Genomic DNA, 23417 nt, shown 5'->3' with positions numbered 1-23417 from the left:
GAGTCTCACTGTGTTGCCCAAGCTGGTCCTGAACTTCTGGGTTTAAGTGATCCCCTGAGCTGTGATTGTGCCACTGCACTCCAGCCTGGGCATCAGAGTAAGGCCCTGTATCAAAGAAAAAATAAACCAAGGACTGGGCCAGGCATGGTGGCTAACGCTATAATCCCAGCACTTTGAGAGGCTGAAGTGGGCAGATCACTTGAGGTCAGGAGTTCGAGACCAGCCTGGCCAACATGGTGAAACCCCGTCTCTACTAAAAAAATTTAAAAATTGACTGGGTGCGGTGACTCATGTCTGTAATCCCAGCACTTTGGGAAGCCAAGGTGGGCGGATCGCGAAGTCAGGAGATCGAGACCATCTTGGCTAACACAGTGAAACCCCATCTCTACTAAAAATACAAAAAATTAGCTGGGCATGGTGGCATGCGCCTGTAGTCCCAGCTACTCAGGAGGCTGAGGCAGGAGAATTGCTTGAACCTGGGAGGCAGAGCTTGCAGTGAGCCGAAATCACGCCACGCCACTCCACTCTGGCCTGGCAACAAAGCGAGACTCCGTCTCAAAAAAACAAAAAACAATAACAGCAACAACAAAAAAATTAGCTGGGCATGGTGGGAGATGCCTGTAATCCCATCTACCTGAGAGGCTGAGGCAGGAAAATCACTTGAACCCAGAGGCAGAGATTGCAGTGAGCCCAGGTGGTGCCACTGCACTCCAGCCTGCGCAATAGAGCGAGACTCAGTCTCAAACAAACCAAAAAACCAAGGAACAGTGCTCAGGTCATCCAGTTTAGAATGCACTAAACTCAGTTTTGTGAAGTTGAAAGTAACTTTTTCCTTCATCCCTTATTTCGTATGGATAACATTTATATGTTATAATTTCTGTTTTCAGATTTTGTACAGCGGCAATTTCTTACTCTCTCTGCAAGTTTTCTTCCCAGTCACGAGATATTTTGCGCAGCTACTTATCTCCAGGCCTTATTAAAAAGGTAGGTTCAGTCATTTCCTATTTTTCCATTCTGCTGTACGTTTCAGGTTTACGCAGCTTTCAGACCGGAAGGCCGAGGTCTGCTGCCGCCTCATGCCCATCTCAGGGGCAGCTCCTGAGTCAGGCTGGCTGTCATGGCCACCTCTACTGTCTGCTTGGGCAGCCTGACTGCTGAGCGCTGCCTTTTCTTCTGTTCTCTGAGTGTAAAGTGAAGTTGTATGAAGACAGCTACATGTCTGTAGTTGTAAGGAAATAGATGTTGGTATTTATAGGAAAGATGAATTAAAAGATCAGTATTCACAAAACGTATCTTTCTCTGGAAAGAAGAATTCTCATTCGTCTCGTCTGGTAAATGTTCCTTACATTGTTCAGAAAAAGGAATTTTTTTTTTTTTTTTTTAAAGATGGAGTGTTGCTCTGTAGCCCAGGCTGGAGTGCAGTGGTGCGATCTCGGCTCACTGTGCCTCCACCTCCCAAGTTCAAGCAATTCTCCTGCCTCAGCTTCCCAAGTGGGTGGAATCACAGGCACGTGCCACCACGCTCGGCTAATTGTTTTGTATATTTTTTAGTAGTGACAGAGTTTCACCATGTTGGCCAGACTGGTTTCGAACTCCTGACCTCAAGTGATCTGCCTGCCTTGGCCTCCCAAAGTACTAGGATTACAGGCATGAGCCATCGTGCCCGGCCCAGACAAAGGAATTTAAAGATGAGCATTGGAAACCCTGAATGTCAAAAGCAAAGGTGAAATGGCACTGAAACCAGTGTTGTCCTTTTATAGTATTTTTTTTTTTTTTTTTTTTTTTTTTTTTGTGGCAGAGTCTCGCTCTGTCACCCGGACTGGAGTGCAGTGGCCGGATCTCAGCTCACTGCAAGCTCCGCCTCCCGGGTTTACGCCATTCTCCTGCCTCAGCCTCCCGAGTAGCTGGGACTACAGGCGCCCGCCACCTCGCCCGGCTAGTTTTTGTATTTTTAGTAGAGACGGGGTTTCACCGTGTTAGCCAGGATGGTCTCGATCTCCTGACCTTGTGATCCGCCCGTCTCGGCCTCCCAAAGTGCTGGGATTACAGGCTTGAGCCACCGCGCCCGGCCCCTTTTATAGTATTTTAATGAATGCCTCAAGTATAAAATAGTGGTTTTTAGGCTGGGCTCAGTGGCTCACACCTGTAATCCCAACACTTTGGGAGGCCAACGTGGGTGGATCATCAGGTCGGGAGATTGAGATCAGCCAGACTGACATGGTGAAACCCCGTCTCTACTAAAAATACAAAAATTAGCCGGGCGTGATGGCTCACACCTGTAATCCCAGTTACTTGGGAGGCTCAGGCAGGAGAATCGCTTGAACCAGGGAGGTGGAGCTTGCCAGTGAGCCGAGATTGCACCACTGCCCTCCAGCCTGGGCGACAAAGCGAGAGTCCGCCTCAAATAAATAAATAAATAAATAAATAAATAGTGGTTTTCAACTGCAGGCTTCACATCGGAATCACCTGAGAAGCTTTTGAAACTACAGATTCCTGGCCCCTTTCCAGATAAATTATGTTAGAATCTGGGAGCAGCCCCTAGGATCCAGGATGCACGTATTTCCAGTTATTTCCTCTGAGGAACTTTGCCTCTGGTGCCAAGTTTTTAAATAAAACATGGCGTTGGAGCTTAGGAGAGGGCAACATGGTCCCTACCCAGCATGCTGGGCAGGGACGGCAGTCCTTGGAGCAGTCCAGTTGTAAACATGGGAGGCTCTCGTCTCCTCAGGGGCAGAGATGGACACGGTCATGCAGCACTGATAGTGTGTCTCGCTTGTCCAGTGGTGTGCGCTTTTGGTGGCAACGCCATTCCTGGCAAAGGCCTAGAGATGGGCAGGTTTCACGACCCAGGACCAAACCAGCCCTACCCCTGGGAGGCAGTTTTGTTCCTGCAATTCTGCTTCCAGACATTTAGCTCAAGGAAACAGTCAGATGGCAGGAAGGTCTACACATAGGCTCTTCCCTGGAGCGCTGTGCACAGCCATGACCACTGAGGGGCTCTGCACGCTTCCAAGGGCTGGACTGAGGTCCCCTGAACGTGGGGTTGTGTGTTGCACCCTCCCAGGGGCTGGACTGAGGTCCCCTGAACGTGGGGTTGTGTGTTGCACCCTCCCAGGGGCTGGACTGAGGTCTCCTGAGCGTGGGGTTGTGTGTTGCACCCTCCCGGGGGCTGGACTGAGGTCACCTGAACGTGGGATTGTGTGTGTGGCGTGGCTGTTGATGGTCTGTTTCCACCTGAGCATTGGCTCAACCGCTTCCAGTGAAACTTGCATAATACTGTCTGTTTCAGTTTCAGTTCCTTGTGTTCAGATTGTTCTCAGAGGCCCGACAGCCTCTTTCTCAAGAGGATGCAGCCAGGCTTTCCTGGAGACCCTTGTACCTTCCTTCCGCAGACTGGCAGAGAGCTGCCCTCTCTCTCTGGACACACAGAACCTTCCGAGAGCTGTTGAAAGAGGAAGATGTTCATGTAGGTCACCGTTCCTTCCCCTGCGTTATGCCACATCCTGAGTCTAGGGTTTGTGTGTGCAGACTGTCTCCTCAGAGGCAAGAACAGCAGCACCTAGGTGGTTTGATTAGAATCTTGACTGACATCATTGTGGCCTCATGTGCAGCTGTTAAGAAATTATACAGAGACTGGGCACAGTGCTCACACCTGTGATCCCAGCACTGTGGGAGGCCAAGGCGGGTGGATCACCTGAACTCAGGAGTTTGAGACCAGCCCAGGCAACATGGTGAAACCCTATCTCTACAAAAAAGGCAAAAATTAGCTGGGCGCAGTGGGGTGCACCTGTAGTTCTAGCTGCTTGGGAGGCTGAGGCAGGAGAATCGCTTGAGCCTGGGAGGTGGAGGTTGCAGTGAGCCAAGATCATGCCATTCTACTCCCGCCTGGATGACACAGCGAGACCCTGACTCCAAAAAATAAATTAATAAATACAGAGAAACCCTGCTATACTTTCTGAGTTTCTCCCAACACAAACTTCTTTTATTTTTAGTGATATGTTCTTTGAGACAACGTCTGGCTGTGTTCAGTGGTGCAGTCTTGGCTCACTGCAGCCTCTGCAGGTTCAAGCGATTCTCGTACCTCAGCCTCTCCAGTAGTTGGGACTACAGGCGCCCGCCAGGCGTGCAGGAGTGAGCCTAGAGACGCTGAGTGGCGTCTCTAGGTTAGTAGTACAAACACCTCAAGGTTATTGTACTACTTTTTTCTGCTTTTTTTTTTATTGTTAACTATGTTAGCTACACAAAAGTAAGTATGATGCTGTGTTTTGATGTGAGGAATGATGACCAGGCGCAGTAGAAAAAGAAAAGGAAGAAGGAGGCAGTGAATAGCTCTGTGCCCACCAGCAGCTCGGAGGGAAACTTCCTGCATTGCTCCCTTGGCTGTGCCGCATCTGCGGGTGTCCCTGTGCGGAGCTCGGCAGCTTCGGCCTTTACCCAGATAGGAGTGTGCGGTAGGAGTGTTGCTGCTTTTCCTGCAATGTGAGGTTTGGAGATTAGTCCACAAATCAACATAGTGAAATTAGTCCCTGTTGATTCATGGAACTGTTTTAAGATTTACAAACAGGAAACATGTTAACACGAGTCGGACGCCATGGCTCATGCCTACGATCCCAGCACTTTGGTAAGCCGAGGCGGAAGGATCACCTGAGCTCAGTTCAAAACCAACCTGGTCAACATAGTGAGACCTTGTCTCTACTAAAATTTTATTTTATTTTTTTTTGGAGACGGAGTCTCACTCTGTCGCCCAGGCTGGAGTGCAGTGGCGCGATCTCAGCTCACTGCAAGCTCCACCTCCCGGGTTCACACCATTCTCCTGCCTCAGCCTCCTGAGTAGCTGGGTCTACAGGCGCCGCCACCACGCCCAGCTAATTTTTTGTATTTTTAGTGGAGACCGGTTTTCACCATGTTAGCCAGGATGGTCTCAATCTCCTGACCTCGTGATCCGCCCGTCTCGGCCTCCCAAAGTGCTGGGATTACAGGCGTGAGCCACGGCCCCTGGCCCTGTATGTGTGTGTGTGTGTGTGTGTATTTTTAGTAGAGACGGGATTTCACCGTGTTAGCCAGGATGGTCTCGATCTCCTGACCTCATGATCCGCCTCCTCAGCCTCCCAAAGTGCTGAGATTACAGGTATGAACCACCACGCTTGGCCTACTAAAAATGTTTTTTTAAAAACTTACCTGGTCATGGTGATGTGCACCTGCAGTCCCAACCATCTGAGAGGCTGAGGGGGAGGATGCTGGAGTCCAGGAGGCAGAGCCTGCCATGAGCTACGATTGTATCACTGCACACACTCCAGCCTGGGCAGCAGACCCTGTTTCCAAAAATAAATGAATGTATGCTACTGTGAATAGCTGTAGAATGTTGTTGTTTTCTTTTCTCTTTTTTTTTCTTTTTTTTCTCCTTTTTATAGATAGTTCTCACTCTGTTGCTTACTGCAGCCTTGACCTCCTGGGCTCAAGCGATCCTCCCGCCTCAGCTTCCCAAGAGGCTGGGACCACACATACGTGCCACCATGCCTGGCTGATTTTTAAATCTTTTGTAGAGACAGGGTCTTGCCATGTTGCCTAGGCTCAAGCAATCTGCTGGCCTCAGTCTCCCAAAGTGTGGGATTACAGGCATGAGCCACCGTACCGAGGCAATTTTTAAATGAGATGGGGTCTTACTATGTTGCCCAGACTAAAATAGCCCTTTTATACTTGGAAATAAAGGATTACAGTGCTAACATCTTTGTGCTAGGGAAATCTTGTAAGAAACAATTCCTGACAAAACTAAAGTTTCCTGTGGAACTCTCAGCTGCAATTTCATTATAACACAGGGACACGGAGGGCTGCGTATGAGATGAAATGACAAACTGTTTTATAAACCTGTGGGTGGATTGTGTGTTCTGTCCTCATTGTATTGAATTGCTCCCTTTCTCTCAGTTAACTTACCAAGACTGGTTACACCTGGAGCTGGAAATTCAACCTGAAGCTGATGCTCTTTCAGATACTGAACGGTATGTGTTGAAAAGAGCTACCCTGGCCGGGCGTGATGGCTCACACCTATAATCCCAGCACTTTGGGAGGCTGAGGCAGGAGGATCTCTTGAATCCAGGAGTTTGAGGTCAGCCTGGGCAACACGGGGAAACTCCATCTCTACAAAAAATAGAAAAGGAATTAGCCAGGTGTATGGCATATGCCAGTCATCCCAGCCACCTGGGAGGCGGAGCAGGAACACTGCTTGATCCTGGAAGGCAGAGGGTGCGGCGAGCTGAGATCACACCACTGCACTTTAGCCTGGGCAGCAGAGTGAGATCCTATTCCAAAAGAAAAAGGAGCTTCCCTTTAAAGTGTTACACAGTTTTCTACATTGTCTTAAAGCCTATGTTTTGACATTTTATCCTCAATTTAATGTTTTGTTTAACTGTTAATCTTTGAGCACAATTTTAATTGTTTTTTTTTTGTTTTGTTTTGTTTTGTTTTGGTGTCAAGATGTATTAAAGCGAAATTGAAAAGTTTCCACGTGGTGGGGGGACCCGGGAGGGTTGCCCAATTTCAATTGTTATTCCTTTATTTAAGAAACATTTACTGAGCTCCTACCGTGTGGTCGACACTTCTAGAGTGTTCTAGAAGCAGGGAGTATAGAGGGAAAGAGACAAGGCTGCTCATATGGCACCTGTGTATTGATGAGGGCAGATGTGGCACATCGAGGGCACCGACTTAAACTTCACCCTGCCCTGGCTGGGCTGTGGCTGCTCTCCAGGAGCTGTACACCTGTGTCCAGGCCCTGGCAACACGCAGGTAGACACAGAAGTAGATTAAAGGTGGGAATGAGCTCTGGAGATACCAGACAGCAGGGCCATGTGAGAGGAAGTGACCAGGCAGGAGCAGAGGCTGGTGTGGAGCGGGTGGCGCAGACTTTGAGGAGAGGTGCTGGCCTTGACATGGGGGCACCAGGAAGTGGGTAAATGAAGCACTGACCCCCGTAGGTCCCAGGGCTGAGACTGAGACCATTTGAGAGGTCAGTTGTGCTGTTCTGGGCATAGGAGTAGGGAGCCCAGAGGCCCTTGGGTTTGAGGGTGTGGAGGTCAGGGAGAGGGGAATGTGGTCACTGCAGACATGGGGCATCCTGCTGGGTACATGAGCCTCGGGGTGCCTGCCACACCCAGACTCAGGAGAGGGTTGGCATCAGCCACCCTGTGGTCCTCGTCCTTCTGGCCATCAGGGGCCCTCCAGGCACGTGCAGCACTGTCTCCTGCGCCTGGATCCTGGCATCAGATTCTGGATGAAACCAATAGAAGTAACAGGAAAAGGAAAACGGGGGCCACAAAAAGAACAACTCGCTGCTGCCTGCGGCAAAATGGGTGCCGATGGTTCAGGCTTGTGCCAAGCCTGCTCTGCAGGTGCTTCCTTCACACACTCCCGTTTCTCCTCCTGGCTCCTCTCTGGGGTGGAATCTAAGAAGGAGGTCAGAGGGAGGCATTGGTCTGGTACGTGGGGTCGTGAGGACCTCTCCTTACCACTCAAGTCACTGCTAAGTGGAAGTTGTGTTGAGATGTGTTCCTGGGATTTTCTTTCTTTTCTCAATTACTTAAGTGATACTTAGATACATTCTGTGCCAGTTCCAGACAGTGTGGGTAGAGCACACACCCCTTAGCACTCACATTTGCATGGTTGCATTTTCCTGGTTGTGGCTCTTTCTGTGTAAATGGATTGCAGTATTGATGGTTCTGTGCACTGCAGATTTGTTTGTTTGAGACAGGGTCTCACCCTGTTGGCCAGGCTGGAGTACAGTGTTGCAGTCATGGCTCACTGCAGCCTCCCTCTCCAGAGCTCAAGCGATCCGCCTGCCGCAGCGTCCTGAGTAGCTGGGACCACAGGCGGGCACCACTATGCCCAGCTAATTTTTTATTTTTGGTAGGAATGGGGTCTCCCTATGTTTCTCATGCTGATGTCAAACTGCTGGGTGCCAGCGATTCTCCCACCTTGGCCTCCTCTCACAGTGCTGGGATTATAGATGTAGCCACCACGGTTTTGAGTGAGTGTGTCCTGGAGCCCTTTCCCGTCCACATGCACAGAGCCCACAGTCTGGACGCAGGTTGCTTCACCATCCCCTGCTGGTGGGCCTGTGAGTAGCTCAGGTGCCTTCAGGTGACTTTACAGCCTACATTTTTGTGCTTGCCTATTCTGTTCACCAAGCTCATCCGCTGTGTGGCCAGCAGTTACCCAGTGGGATGTCATCCTGAGTGGCCTTTGATCAGTGGAAGGGGGGCGGTTCACAAAGGCCACTCCTGAGACCAGGCCTTTCCCACAGCCCCAGGCACCCCACCCTGCAGACAGTAAGGTCTCATTCCTACTCCGAGGTCCCGTGCCGCCAGTCTCAACCCAGCTCTCACTACTAGTGCTGTGTGTGCCTTACTGTGGGCCTACTCCCTGGTTATGGGGAACTGCTGGTCACGAAGTATTTCTCAGAATTGATGTCAGTGTTTGCTGTTGCAGGCAGGACTTCCACCAGTGGGCGATCTATGAGCACTTTCTCCCTGAGTCCTCTGCTTCAGGAGGCTGTGACGGAGACCTGGAGGCTGCGTGTACCATTCTTGTCAACGCTCTGATGGATTTCCACCAAAGGTTAGCAACACACACTGTATTAGGGTTCCCTAGAGGAACAGAACTAATAGGATATATACAAAGGGGAGTTTCTGGCCTTGCTGGCCACCGATTAGATGGTGCCCACCCAGATTAAGGGTGGGTCTGCCTTTCCCAGCCCAGACCCAAATGTTGAATCTCCTTTGGTAACACCCTCACAGACACACACCCAGGATCAATATTTTGCATCCTTCAAACCAGTCCAGCCGACACTCAGTATTAACCATCACACACCAATGAGGCCTTACTTGGAATCATGGCAGCTCTAAGAATACATTTTTCTCTCACTCCAGTTGTGTTATGCAAAGTACACTCGAGCATATCACATAGCAAATCTAAATCAGTACAAAATAAAGGCAAACTTCCTTAATCGGTTGTTTCTTTATGTGTATAGACTTGTTAAGAGCAACAACTTTGGGCCAGGTGTGGTGGCTCACACCTGTAATTCCAGCATTTTGGGAGGCTGAGGTGGGTGGATCCCCTGAGGTTAGGAGTTCGAGACCTAGCCTGCCCAACATGGTAAAACCCCATCTCTACTAAAAATACAAAAATTAGCTGGGTGTGGTGTGGTGGTGTGCGCCTGTAGGCACAGCTACTTGGGAGGCTGAGGCAGCAGGATTGCTTGAACCCAGGAGGCAGAGGTTGCAGTGAGCTGACTGGACAACAGCAAGACCCGTCTCAAAAAAAAAAAAAAGGCCGGGCGCGGTGGCTCAAGCCTGTAATACCAGCACTTTGGGAGGCCAAGACGGGCGGATCACGAGGTCAGGAGATCGAGACCATCCTGGCTAACACGGTGAAACCCCGTCTCTACTAAAAATACAAAAAACTAGCCGGGCGAGGTGGCGGGTGTCTGTAGTCCCAGCTACTCGGGAGGCTGAGGCAGGAGAATGGCGTAAACCCGGGAGGCGGAGCTTGCAGTGAGCTGAGATCCGGCCACTGCACTCCAGCCCGGGCGACAGAGCGAGACTCCGTCTCAAAAAAAAAAAAAAAAAAAAAAAATGGCAACAACGTTGTTTTTCTGTTCTGTCACCTGGTATTCACGGTGAGCAAGTGTGAAGCACAGCACAAATGGCCTAGCAGATACCGGGCCTCTCTCCATCTGAGAGGGATTCTCAGGACAGAGCAGTTCCTGAGGTGTTGCATGTGGGCCAGAAGGATGGACGGAGTGTACCTGGGGCTGTCCAGGCTTTGTTCCCAGCGGCCGTTGCCTGCAGCTGCAAACTATTGTGTTACAGCTTCAGCATTCAGTACAGATGGCAAGTGTGTATGCACTTTCCCTCCATGTCCCCTGCCTGTGGCAACCATGAATCCATTTTCTGTTCATGGATTTGCCTTTTTTGCATATTTAATATAAACAGAATCACATAGTATGTGGCCCTTTGTGTCTGTCTTCCTTGGCTGAGCAGAATGTTTCTGAGGCTCATCTGTGTTGTAGCACATATCAGCACACCCTTCCTTCTTATGGCTGACTGACGCTCACAGGTGTGGGGGCTGTACCAGCACACCCCTCCTTATGGCTGACTGATGCTCACAGGTGTGGGGGCTGTACCAGCACACCCCTCCTTCTTATGGCTGACTGACGCTCACAGAAGGTGTGGAGGCTGTACCAGCACACCCCTCCTTCTTATGGCTGACTGACGCTCACAGAAGGTGTGGAGGCTGTACCAGCACACCCCTCCTTATGGCTGACTGATGCTCACAGAAGGTGTGGAGGCTGTACCAGCACACCCCTCCTTCTTATGGCTGACTGACGCTCACAGGTGTGGGGGCTGTACCAGCACACCCCTCCTCCTTATGGCTGACTGATGCTCACAGGTGTGGGGGCTGTACCAGCACACCCCTCCTTCTTATGGCTGACTGATGCTCACAGAAGGTGTGGAGGCTGTACCAGCACACCCCTCCTTCTTATGGCTGACTGACGCTCACAGGTGTGGGGGCTGTACCAGCATACCCCTCCTCCTTATGGCTGACTGATGCTCACAGAAGGTGTGGAGGCTGTACCAGCACACCCCTCCTTCTTATGGCTGACTGACGCTCACAGGTGTGGGGGCTGTACCAGCACACCCCTCCTCCTTATGGCTGACTGATGCTCACAGGTGTGGGGGCTGTACCAGCACACCCCTCCTTCTTATGGCTGACTGATGCTCACAGAAGGTGTGGAGGCTGTACCAGCACACCCCTCCTTCTTATGGCTGACTGACGCTCACAGGTGTGGGGGCTGTACCAGCATACCCCTCCTCCTTATGGCTGACTGATGCTCACAGAAGGTGTGGAGGCTGTACCAGCACACCCCTCCTTCTTATGGCTGACTGACGCTCACAGGTGTGGGGGCTGTACCAGCACACCCCTCCTCCTTATGGCTGACTGATGCTCACAGGTGTGGGGGCTGTACCAGCACACCCTTCCTTCTTATGGCTGACTGATGCTCACAGAAGGTGTGGAGGCTGTACCAGCACACCCCTCCTTCTTATGGCTGACTGACGCTCACAGGTGTGGGGGCTGTACCAGCATACCCCTCCTCCTTATGGCTGACTGATGCTCACAGAAGGTGTGGAGGCTGTACCAGCACACCCCTCCTTCTTATGGCTGACTGATGCTCACAGAAGGTGTGGAGGCTGTACCAGCACACCCCTCCTTCTTATGGCTGACTGACGCTCACAGGTGTGGGGGCTGTACCAGCACACCCCTCCTCCTTATGGCTGACTGATGCTCACAGAAGGTGTGGAGGCTGTACCAGCACACCCCTCCTTCTTATGGCTGACTGATGCTCACAGGTGTGGGGGCTGTACCAGCATACCCCTCCTCCTTATGGCTGACTGATGCTCACAGAAGGTGTGGAGGCTGTACCAGCACACCCCTCCTTCTTATGGCTGACTGACGCTCACAGGTGTGGAGGCTGTACCAGCACACCCCTCCTTCTTATGGCTGACTGACGCTCACAGGTGTGGGGGCTGTACCAGCATACCCCTCCTCCTTATGGCTGACTGATGCTCACAGAAGGTGTGGAGGCTGTACCAGCACACCCCTCCTTCTTATGGCTGACTGACGCTCACAGGTGTGGGGGCTGTACCAGCACACCCCTCCTTCTTATGGCTGACTGATGCTCACAGAAGGTGTGGAGGCTGTACCAGCACACCCCTCCTTCTTATGGCTGACTGACGCTCACAGGTGTGGGGGCTGTACCAGCACACCCCTCCTTCTTATGGCTGACTGACGCTCACAGGTGTGGGGGCTGTACCAGCACACCCCTCCTCCTTATGGCTGACTGATGCTCACAGAAGGTGTGGAGGCTGTACCAGCACACCCCTCCTTCTTATGGCTGACTGACGCTCACAGGTGTGGGGGCTGTACCAGCATACCCCTCCTCCTTATGGCTGACTGATGCTCACAGAAGGTGTGGAGGCTGTACCAGCACACCCCTCCTTCTTATGGCTGACTGATGCTCACAGAAGGTGTGGAGGCTGTACCAGCACACCCCTCCTTCTTATGGCTGACTGACGCTCACAGGTGTGGGGGCTGTACCAGCACACCCCTCCTCCTTATGGCTGACTGATGCTCACAGAAGGTGTGGAGGCTGTACCAGCACACCCCTCCTTCTTATGGCTGACTGACGCTCACAGGTGTGGGGGCTGTACCAGCACACCCCTCCTTCTTATGGCTGACTGACGCTCACAGGTGTGGGGGCTGTACCAGCACACCCCTCCTTCTTATGGCTGACTGACGCTCACAGGTGTGGGGGCTGTACCAGCATACCCCTCCTCCTTATGGCTGACTGATGCTCACAGAAGGTGTGGAGGCTGTACCAGCACACCCCTCCTTCTTATGGCTGACTGACGCTCACAGGTGTGGGGGCTGTACCAGCACACCCCTCCTTCTTATGGCTGACTGACGCTCACAGGTGTGGGGGCTGTACCAGCATACCCCTCCTCCTTATGGCTGACTGATGCTCACAGAAGGTGTGGAGGCTGTACCAGCACACCCCTCCTTCTTATGGCTGACTGACGCTCACAGGTGTGGGGGCTGTACCAGCACACCCCTCCTTCTTATGGCTGACTGATGCTCACAGGTACACGTGTAGGCTGTACCAGCACACCCTTATGGCTGACTGACACAGAAGGTGTGGAAGCTGACGCACCTCTACCGTGGGTGACATCCCGTTAACCCTACTCCAAGAATGCCTCCTGAGATTTCCCATTTATCTGCTGTTACCTTAAATCCCACTCTTAGGTCAAAACAACCTTGGGGCCGGGCGCAGTGGCTCATGCCTGTAATCTCAGCACTGATAGGCCAAGGCAGGCAGATCATCTGAGCTCAGGAGCTCGAGACCAGCCTGGTGAAACCCTATCTCCACAAAAAAAAAATTAGGCATGGTGATGCATGCCTGTGGTCCCAGCTACTCATGAGGCTGAGGTGGGATTGCTTGAGCCTGGAAGGCAGAGGTTGCAGTGAGCTGTGATAACACCGCTACATTCCAGCTTGGGTGACAGTGAGACCCCATCTCAAAACAAAAAAAACAAATTTTCCACCTTAAATCCAGCGGTTAGATTCACAGAGCATTCTTGCTTTTCCCTGAGGGGTTGACTTCAATAATCCTTCCCTGTGGTATAGAAGCCCCACCTGGGGGTAACATTGCAGGGATGCATCATCTCTCTAGGCTGCCCAAGACATGACTTCTGTCTGTAAGCCCTTAAACATTTCTGTCTGAGAAACTGGATTGTTCAGCCTCTTTCTTCAGCTTCCCAACTTCCCCACCCTTTATGGGTAGGTTTGCACAGAGCTGCTCACTGCAGAACAGAAGGATCAGCCATATTTTGTTTATCCATTCACTTTGTTTGTTTGAGACAGTCTTACTTTGTCTTACATATTTATTTTGAAACAGGGTCGGTCTTTGTTACCCAGGCTGGGGTACAGTGGCGAGATCTCAGCCCACTGCAGCCTCGACCTCCTGGCTCAAGTGATCTTCCTGCTTCAGCCCCTCAAGTAGCTGGGACTACAGGCACCACCTCACCTGGTGGCTAATTTTTAATTTTAGTAGAGATGGGGTTTCACAATGTTGGCCAGACTGGTCTCGAACTCCTGACCTCAGGTGATCTGCCCGCCTCGGCCTCCCAGTGTGCTGGGATTACAGGTGTGAGCCTCTGTGCTAGGCCGGACTTGTTGATGGCCATCCTAGTGGGTCTTAAGTGCTATTTCATTGTGGTTTTGATTTGTACTTCCCTGATGGGTAGTGATTTTGAGCATCTTTCCATTTTCTTATTGGCCATTTGTAGATTTTCTTTGGAGAAATACCTATTCATATCCTCAGCCCATTTGAAAACCGGGTTACATTCATGTACTGCATAACAGTGTTTTGGTTAACAACGAGCCACATATATGACACTAATCCCATAAAGCCATAGTTTTTTTGTAACTTTTTTTTTTAAGTTGTGTTTTTACTGTACCTTTTTTATGTTTAGATGCACAAATACTGTTGTGTTCCAGTTGCAGTATTCAGTACAGTTCCATGCTGTGCCGGTTCATAACCTGGGCGCAGTGGGCCATGCCATGTGACCTAGGTGTGCGGGGGCTCTGCTGTCTAGGTCTGTGCAGCAGGCTATGCCATGTGGCCTAGACGTGCGGGGGGTCTGCTAAGTCTGTGCAGTGGGCCATGCCATGTGGCCTAGGCGTGCGGGGGTGTCTGCTGTCTAGGTCTGTGCAGTGGGCCATGCCATGTGGCCTAGGTGTGCGGAGGGCTCTGGTCTGTGTCGGTGCACTTTGATGTTCACATGAGGAAACCACCTAAAGATGTGTTTCTCAGAATGGATCCTTGTCATTAAGCAGTTCATGACTGTATTTATCTTACTGAGTTGTATGAGTTCTTTATACATTTTAGATAAAGTTCTTATCAAATATATGATATGTAAATATTTTCTCCCATTCTGTTAATTCTCTTTTCACACTCTTGATCGTATCCTTCAATGCACAAAAATTTTAAATTTTTATAAAGTCCAGATGATCTGTTTTTAGTTTAGCTCTTTAGGATTTTGATCCATTTTGATGGATCAAAAAACATTTTGGGCCAGCCACGGTGGCTCACGCCTGTAATCCCAGCACTTTGGGAGGCTGAGGCTGGGGGATCACTTGAGGTCAGGAGTTCGAGACCAGCCTGGCCAACATGGCGAAACTAAAAAAATACAAAAACTAGCCAGGCGTGGTGGCAGGTGCCTGTAATCCCAGCTACTCGGGAGGCTGAGGCAGGAGATTTGCTAGAACCTGGAAGGTGGAGCTTGCACTGAGCCGAGATTGTGCCACCGCACTCCAGCCTGGGAGACAGAGTGAGAGACTGTCTCAAAAAAAAAAAAAAAAATTGTGTGAGGTGGTCCATCTTCATTCTGTTGCATGTGGCCACGCAGTTGTCCCAGCACCATTTGTTGAAAACACGTCTTTCCCCACTGAATGATCTTGGCACCCTCGTCAAAAGTGAGGTGGCTGTTCGTGTGAGGATTTATTTCTGGCTCATTGTGTCCCTTGGTCTGTATGTCCGTGTGCACTGCACCATTTGGATGACCGAAGCTTTGTAGTAAGTTTTAAAATTGGGAAGTGTGACGCCTCCAACTTTGTTCTTTTTCAGGATTGTTTTGGCTTTTCTGGGTGCTTTGTAGTTGCATCTCATTTTGGGATGGGCTTGTCAATGTCTACAGAAATAGCTGAGATCCTGATAGGGCTGCTCGTGGGGCAGTGAGAGCGTCTCCTTTCACTGTGAATCATTTGTTGCTAATGTATAGAAACACCACTGATTCTTGTGTATTCATTGGCCCGAGTCATTTTTTAGCTCTTACGAGTGTTTTTGTATCGATTCCTTAGGGTTTTGTATATATAAGATCATATCTGGCCGGGCACGGTGGCTCACGCCTTAATTCCAGCACTTTGGAAGGGTGAGGTGAGCGGATCACCTGAGGTCAGGAGTTGGAGACTAGCCTGGTGAACATGGTGAAACCACATCTCTACTAAAAATACAAAAATTAGCTGGGCCGGTGATGGGCTCCTGTAATCCGTTACTTGGGAGGCTGAGGCAGGAGAATCACTTGAACTCAGTGGGCAGAGGTTGCAGTGAGTCGAGATCATGCCACTGCCACTCTAGCCTGGGCGACAAGCGTGAAACTCAGTCTCAAACAAAAAAAACAAAAGGAAGATCATATAGTCTGTGAACAGAGATAGTTTAACTTTTCCTTTCCCATCTGGATGCTTTTTCTTTTTCTTGTTGAATTGCCCCGGCTTGAACTCCCAGGGCAGTGTTTTTTGTTTTTTGTTTTTTTTTGTTTTTTCTGAGACGGAGTCTCACTCTGGCACCCAGGCTGGAGTGTGGTGGTGCGATCTCGGCTCACCGCAACCTCCGCCTCGCGGGTTCAAGCAATTCTCCTGCCTCAGCCTCCCAAGTAGCTGGAATTACAGGCACCCGCCACCACGCCTGGCTGCTAATTTTCGTTTGTTTGTTTTTGAGACAGTTTCGCTCTGTTTCCCAGGCTGGAGTGCCATGGCATGATCTCACCTCTCTACAACCTCCGCCTTATGGGTTCAGGCAATTCTCCTGCCTCAGCTTCCCGAGTAGCTGGGATTACTAGTGCCTGCTAACACACCCATCTAATTTTTTGTATTTTTAGTAGAGATAGGGTTTCATCACGTTGGCCAGGCTGGTCTTGAACTCCAGACCTTAGGTGATCCGCCTGCTTCAGCCTCCCAAAGTGCTGGGATTACAGGTGTGAGCCACTGTGCCCGGCCTAATTTTTGTATTTTTAGTAGAGAAGGAGTTTCACCATGTTGGCCAGGATGGTCTTGATCTCCTGACCTCAGATGATCCGCCCGCCTCGGCCTCCCAAAGTGCTGGGATTACAGGTGTGAGCCACCGTGCCCGGCCCCAGTGCAGTGTTGAGTAGAGGCAGCGACACTGCTTTGAGTGTAGAGAGGACATCCTTGTTGCCCCTGATCTTAGAAGAAAAGCTTTCAGTCTTTCCTCATTAAATTTGATGTCAGCTGTGGGTTTTTCATACATGCCAGGTACCAGATTGAGAAGATTCCCTTCTGTTCCTAGTTTATTGAGTGTTTTTATCACAAACGGATGTTAAATTCCATCAAGTGCTTTTTCTGCATCTGTTGAGATAATCCTGTGGTTTTTGCTTTTTATTTTATTGATTACTGCATTATATTGATTTGGGGATGTTAAGCTCTCCTTGCATTCTTGGGATAAACCTCCCTGGTCATGATACATAATTTTTCTATTTCCTGGGTTGGGGTTGGTAGTATTTTGTGGCAGTTTTTGTTGTTTGTTGTTGACTAATGTGAGGTCACACTGTCAGAGAAGCACAGCCATCACTCCACTCTGGAGGCAGGAGAACTGGGAACTCCAGCACTATTAGGCGATACTGAGGAAGATTTTATTGTATTTTCTTTTCAGCTCAAGGAGTTATGACCACTCAGAGAATTCCGATTTGGTCTTTGGTGGCCGCACAGGAAATGAGAATATTATTTCCAGATTGCAGGTGAGTTTGAGGATGCCACAACTCACTGTGTTCACTTCATTTAAGCTGTGTCCTATTAAGATGTTTATTATAGTCTGGGCGTGGTGGCTCATGCTTGTCCCAGTACTTTGGGAGGCTGAGGCTGGTGGATCACCTGAGATCTATACAGGTAGACAGCATGTACCCGTGTGTGTTCACTGTCAGTCAACAGGCGTTTACTGGTGCTGGCTACCCATGTGTCTTCTGTCCCAGGCTCATCTTCCCCTCCCCCAGCACTGGGGCCTCCTAACTCCTTAGCCAGATGCTTTCCCTAGACCCACCTGGCTCCTCCTCAGTGAGACCATCTGGTTATTCCTCATAATAATAATAATAATTATTATTATTATTATTGGGACAGGGTCTTGCTGTGTCACCTGGGCTAGAGTACAGTGGTGCGCTCATAGCTCACTGCAGCCTTGACTTCCTGGGCTCAAGCAGTCCTCACAGTTTGCACCTGAGTGCACCACCACACCCAGCTGATTTTCTATAGAGATGGAGTTTTGCCATGTTGCCCAGGCTTGTCTCGAACTCCTGGGCCCAAATGAACCACCCATCTCGGTCTCCAAAATTGTTGGATTATGGGTGTGAGCCACTGCACCTGATCTTTTATTATTTTTTTTTTTTTTTTTTTATTTTTTTTTTTTTGAGACGGAGTCTCGCTCTGTCGCCCGGGCTGGAGTGCAGTGGCCGATCTCAGCTCACTGCAAGCTCCGCCTCCTGGGTTTATGCCATTCTCCTGCCTCAACCTCCCGAGTAGCTGGGACTACAGGACCCCCACCACCTCGCCCGGCTAGTTTTTTGTATTTTTAGTAGAGATGGGGTTTCACCGTGTTAGCCAGGTTGGTCTCGATCTCCTGACCTCGTGATCCGCCTGTCTCAGCCTCCCAAAGTGCTGGGATCACAGGCTTGAGCCACCACGCCCGGCCCTGATCTTTATTCTTCTTTAAAAAACACAGCCGGCTGGGCACGGTGGCTTATGCCTGTAATCCCAGCACTTTGGGAGGCTGAGGCGGGTAGATCACTTGAGGTCAGGGGCTCGAGACCAGTTTGGCCAACACGGTGAAACCCTGTTTCTACTAAAAATACAAAAAAGTAGTTGAGCATGGTGGTGTGTACCTACAGTCCCAGCTGCTCGGGAGGCTGACTTAGGAGAATCAGCCGAGCTCGAGAGGTCAGGATTGCACTGCTGCCCTCCAGCCTGGGCAACCGGACTGAGACTGTCTCAAAAAAAAAAAAAAAAGACTTGTGAGGCAAAAATGATGTGTGGGGTAAAATGTTAGCCCGAGGTTAATCTGGGTGGAGGGCACATGGGTGTCCTTGTGCTGTTTTTTTTGTTTGTTTGTTTGTTTTTGAGACAGAGTCTTGCTCTGTCACCCAGGCTAGAGTGCAGTGGTGGGATCTTGGCTCACTGCAACCTCCACCTCCTGGGTTCAAGCGATTCTCCTGCCTCTGCCTCCTGATTAGCTGGGATTACAGGCGCCTGCCACCACACCCAGCTAATTTTTGTATGGCTAATTTTGTTGGCCAGGCTGGTCTTGAACTCCTGACCTCAGGTGATCCACCTGTCTTGGCCTCCCAAAGTGCCGAATTACAGGTATGTGCCACCATATCTGGTCTTTTTTTTGTTTTTTCTTTTTTTTTTTTTTGAGATGGGAGTCTTGCTCTGTCGCCCAGGCTGGAGTGCAGTGGTGTGATCTCAGCTCACTACAAGCTCCGCCTCCCAGGTTCAAGCCATTCTCCTGCCTCAGCCTCCCGAGTAGCTGGGACTACAAGCACCCACCGCCACGCCCAGCTAATTTTTTGTATTTTTAGTAGAGACGGTTTCACCGTGTTAGGATGGTCTGTCTCCTGGCCTCATGATCCGCCTGCCTCAGCCTCCCAAAGTGCTGGGATTACAGGCATGAGCCACAGCGCCCAGCTGTTTTTTCTTTTTTTCTTTTTTTTTTTTTTTTTGAGACGGAGTCTCGCTCTGTTGCCCAGGCTGGAGTGCAGTGGCCAGATCTCAGCTCACTGCAAGCTCCGCCTCCCGGGTTCACGCCATTCTCCTGCCTCAGCCTCCCAAGTAGCTGGGACTACGGGCGCCTGCCACCTTGCCCGGCTAATTTTTTGTATTTTTTTTTTTTTTTTTTTTTTTTTTTTTTTTGAGACGGAGTCTCGCTGTGTCGCCCAGGCTGGAGTGCAGTGGCCGGATCTCAGCTCACTGCAAGCTCCGCCTCCCGGGTTCCCGCCATTCTCCCGCCTCAGCCTCCGAGTAGCTGGGACTACAGGCGCCCGCCACCTCGCCCGGCTAGTTTTTTGTATTTTTAGTAGAGACGGGGTTTCACCGTGTTAGCCAGGAGGGTCTCGATCTCCTGACCTCGTGATCCACCCGTCTCGGCCTCCCAAAGTGCTGGGATTACAGGCTTGAGCCACCGCGCCCGGCCAATTTTTTGTATTTTTTAAGTGGAGACGGGGTTTCACTGTGTTAGCCAGGATGGTCTCGACCTCCTGACCTTGTGATCCGCCCGCCTCGGCCTCCCAAAGTGCTGGGATTACAGGCTTGAGTCACCGCGCCCGGCCTGTTTTTTCTTAATTGCAAAGCAGTACTCTAACTCCTGGGCTCAAGGGATCTGCCTGCCTCAGCCTCCCAAAGTGCTGGCATTACAGACGTAAGCCACAGCACCCAGCCTGCACTGTTCTATATTTGGAATTTCAAAGTGATTTCCAGTTGAAATAGTTTGCCCCAATTGTTCCTTCTCGCCCTGTTCTCTGTGGAGACCTTTCCCTGACACCGCACCCCCACCCCCTGTCAGGGTACCCGACTGGCTGGGCAGTGAGCCCCGAGGCCTTCCTGTGCCAGCATCCTCCTCTTTTCCAGGAGATGGTAGCTGAACTGGAGCTGCAGCAGGACCCCTCGGTGCCTTTCGGCCACACGCCTTCCCAGGGGCACTTCCTCTTTGGGATTTTCTGCAGACGACTCCAGGCTCTGACAAGCGGTTGGAGCGTGGCTGCCAGCCTTCAGAGACAGAGGGAGCTGCTCATGTACAAACGGTAATACCTACTACCACCTGGGCAGGGCAGCATCTCATGACGGTCCTAGAGTTTCTTTGTAGCGAGTTTGTTTCCCGTTACTTACTTGTCTGTGTGTCCCCATCCCAAGCCTGTCCATCTCTGTAGCACTTGCCACGGAGAGGAGGATCCAGAGGGTTTAAAGTACTTTTGACTAAAACCTTCCGGCTGAGCGAGGTGGTTCACGCCTGTAATCCCAGCAGTTTGGGAGGCTGAGGTGGGTGGATCATGTGAGGTCAGGAGTTTGAGACTAGCCTGACCAACATGGCGAAACGCTGTCTCTACTAAAAATACAAAAAATAGCTGGGTGTGGTGGCGGACGCCTGTAATCCCAGCTACTGGGGAGACTGAGGCAGGAGAACTGCTTGAACGTGGGAGGCAGAGGTTTCAGTGAGCTGAGATCGTGCCATTGCACTCCAGCCTGGGCGACGGAGTGAGACTCTATCTCAGCAACAACAAAAAAACCTTCCTGTTCAGATGTGAAGGAACGTTGCAGAAGGAGCTCCTGTCAAAGTAGGGAAAACTGTTCAGAAATGCCCATAAATGCCCATAGCAGCTGCATTTATAATAAGCATGAAGTCATTAAATTGAAGTCATTTAATGTTACAGTCGTAGGGCATTGCTTCACTAGACAGACTGGTGCATCATCCACTTGGTTATTATGTAGCTGTTAAAAGTTGTTTGGTAACACATTTTGAGTGCAGTGGTCCAAGCACGGTACAGGGGACTTGGGCTCAGAGTGCAGGCTTTGGATGGGACAGAGGCACACAGGCCAAGGCTCTGGTTCCAGCAGTGGCCCTGGGTTTCAGGGTGGTGGTTGCTGCTCTGAGAGTCTGAGCCCTTGGGAGGGAGCAGAGTATAAGCTGTGCCGTCGCCACAGATAGAGCCCCTTCTTTCCAGGATCCTCCTCCGCCTGCCTTCGTCTGTCCTCTGCGGCAGCAGCTTCCAGGCCGAACAGCCCATCACTGCCAGATGCAAGCAGTTCTTCCACTTGGTCAACTCTGAGATGGTAGGTGCCCCGTGTGCATGCGTCCATCTGATCTCTAAGTGCCTGTGGCACTGGCAGCAGCTCTTGCAGCCTCCATGCGTGTCCTGAATTCACCGTGCAAATTACTGAAGAAAGGGTTCAAAGTCAAATAGGGAACAATGCCTGGAATGCCGTGTGAGGGAGGGCCCTACCCACAGCCAGGACGGCAGCCAGCATGTCACCAAACCAGCTGTAGGTTGCCTTCTCCAAAGTTTGAATTCCTTCAGTTTCCCTCAAGTTTTAATAATTTGACGCATGGAATCGTACAGACCATTTTGTGTGCCACGCACCTCAGTTCATTTATTTCTAATCTCAACATGCTTCACGTGTGAAAAAGCCTTGTGGTGATCTGACTACTGCTGTTGCCTGCCAGGCAGCCCCATTATCTTCCATTTTAGACACTGCCCAGTGTGAGTTGCAGAATGATGTTAACCAGTAGCCGGGCACAGAGGCTCACGCCTGTAATCCCAGCACTTTGGGAAGGCGGGGGGATCACGTGAGCCCAGGAGTTCAAGACTAGCCTGGGCAACACAGCAAAACCCTGTTTCTACAAAAAATGGAAAAATGAGCTGGGCATGGTGGCGCATGCCTGTAGTCCCACCTACTTGAGAGGCTGGGTCAGGAGGATTAATTGAACCCAGGAGGCAGAGGTTGCACCGAGCCAGGATCCCGCCACTGCACTCCAGCCTGGGTGACAGAGCGAGACTGTCTCAAAAAAAACGAAGTGGCCCTTGCTGTGGGGATGGGTCAGTGTCAGGGACCCAGTTGGTCAGAGCTGGGGAGACAGATGCTTGTTTCTGAAGATGCACAAATGTGAGAGGTGGAATTCAGGTTCCATTCCAGCTCGGAGCATTTTATATTTTTATTTATTTATTTAGGAAGAAATTTTTTTTGAGACAGAGTCTTGCTCTGTTGCCTGGGCTGGAGTGCAGCAGCGCAATCTCAGCTCACCGCAACTTCCACTTCCTGGGTTCAAGCAATTCTCCTGCCTCAGCCTCCGGAGTAGCTGGGACTACAGGTGCCTGCCACCACACCCGGCTAATTTTTGTATTTTTAGTAGAGATGAAGTTTCACCACGTTGGTCAGGCTGGTCTCGAACTCCTGACCTCGTGATCTACCCACCTTGGCTTCTTCCCAAAGTGCTGGGATTACAGGTGTGAGCCACCGTGCCTGGCCTTGTGTAGCACTTTAAAATGTGACAAGGAGAGCAGAGGACATGACACTAGCAAAAGCTTTAAGAAAATCACTATAGTTTCCTTTGAATTCTTACGAAAGGCTATTTTTCGGAAAGCTCTCAGAATGGCACGTGACAGCAGACAGACAGGAAAACACCATGGACAGCACTTGGTTCGTGAAGGATAGAGGAACCAGAGGATGGTTGGGCCGTGGTATTAGTGTCATCCTCACCACAGATCTGGGCTTCGGGTGCGTCCCCTTCCCTGTGGCCGCTTGTGCCTCCCTGGCTTCTTCCTGGAGCCTACAAGACTGTTTGGGCCAGAGTTGCTGAGCTGCAGGATCTGGCTGCCCAGGGAAGCCGTTAAGTTTCAGGACAGCACGGCCAGGGCTGCAGGCCCGGTCAGCCAGGAGCACCATCCATGGTGGCCACGCCAAGCCTTAGTGAGTGTTTTTCTCACAACAGAATCTGCACAGCAGCCACTCTGCACACTGGTCTCGCCTCGCTTCCTGTAGCCTTTTCTTACCTGCCTTGAACTCTCTTGCAGAGAAACTTCTGCTCCCACGGAGGTGCCCTGACACAGGACATCACTGCCCACTTCTTCAGGGTAAGCTGCTCCCTTAGCCCCTTCCTTGGCCTTCTCAGAATGCTGGGGGTGGGTCCTCCTGTCAGCTTCCTGCGAGTTCCTGCACTCCGCTGCTTGTGGGTCCTCGCAAACCGCCGACCTCCTGGTGCGTTCTCTCCTATAGGGCCTCCTGAACGCCTGTCTGCGGAGCAGAGACCCCTCCCTGATGGTCGACTGCGTATTGGCCAAGTGCCAGACAAAATGCCCCTTAATTTTGACCTCTGCTCTGGTAGGCCAGCTGTCTTGTCGGGAGTTTTGTTTTGGGGATGAGTGGGAGACTCCACGGCTGCCTCTGGCGTCTCTGCAGCGCTTCTCCATCAGGGGTGTTATCATCTCAGAGAAAATGTGTCAGGAGACATGGAGGCCACAGTTAAAGATGCCAGC

At 50.9% G+C, this 23417-nt stretch overlaps 1 protein-coding gene across 7 annotated transcripts in view; it reads left to right on the top strand.

Annotated features, from left to right (window-relative positions):
• The window catches only part of FANCA (FA complementation group A), a 78858-nt gene that overhangs the window by 48096 nt on the left and 7345 nt on the right, over positions 1-23417 (top strand). For 4 of the 7 annotated variants that reach the window (XR_004055341.1, XM_010378383.2, XM_010378401.2 and 1 more), the window contains exons 27-35: positions 888-984; positions 3290-3466; positions 5923-5996; positions 8479-8607; positions 17057-17141; positions 20017-20189; positions 21108-21216; positions 22956-23015; positions 23158-23262. Coding sequence is in view for 3 of the 7 variants with exons in the window: in XM_010378383.2 (XP_010376685.1) it covers positions 888-984; positions 3290-3466; positions 5923-5996; positions 8479-8607; positions 17057-17141; positions 20017-20189; positions 21108-21216; positions 22956-23015; positions 23158-23262 (1009 nt within the window). In the remaining 4 variants the exon portion in view is untranslated. Of the gene's footprint in view, positions 1-887; positions 985-3289; positions 3467-5922; positions 5997-8478; positions 8608-17056; positions 17142-20016; positions 20190-21107; positions 21217-22955; positions 23016-23157; positions 23263-23417 lie in introns of those variants that run through there. The other 3 variants (XR_004055342.1, XR_004055343.1, XR_004055344.1) reach the window with 3 other exon arrangements.

The sequence above is a fragment of the Rhinopithecus roxellana genome, chromosome 20 (assembly GCF_007565055.1).
Source record: "Rhinopithecus roxellana isolate Shanxi Qingling chromosome 20, ASM756505v1, whole genome shotgun sequence".
NCBI lineage: Eukaryota > Metazoa > Chordata > Mammalia > Primates > Cercopithecidae > Rhinopithecus > Rhinopithecus roxellana.
Note: the sequence above shows the minus strand (reverse complement) of the source record. Positions and strands in the feature narration are given on the sequence as shown.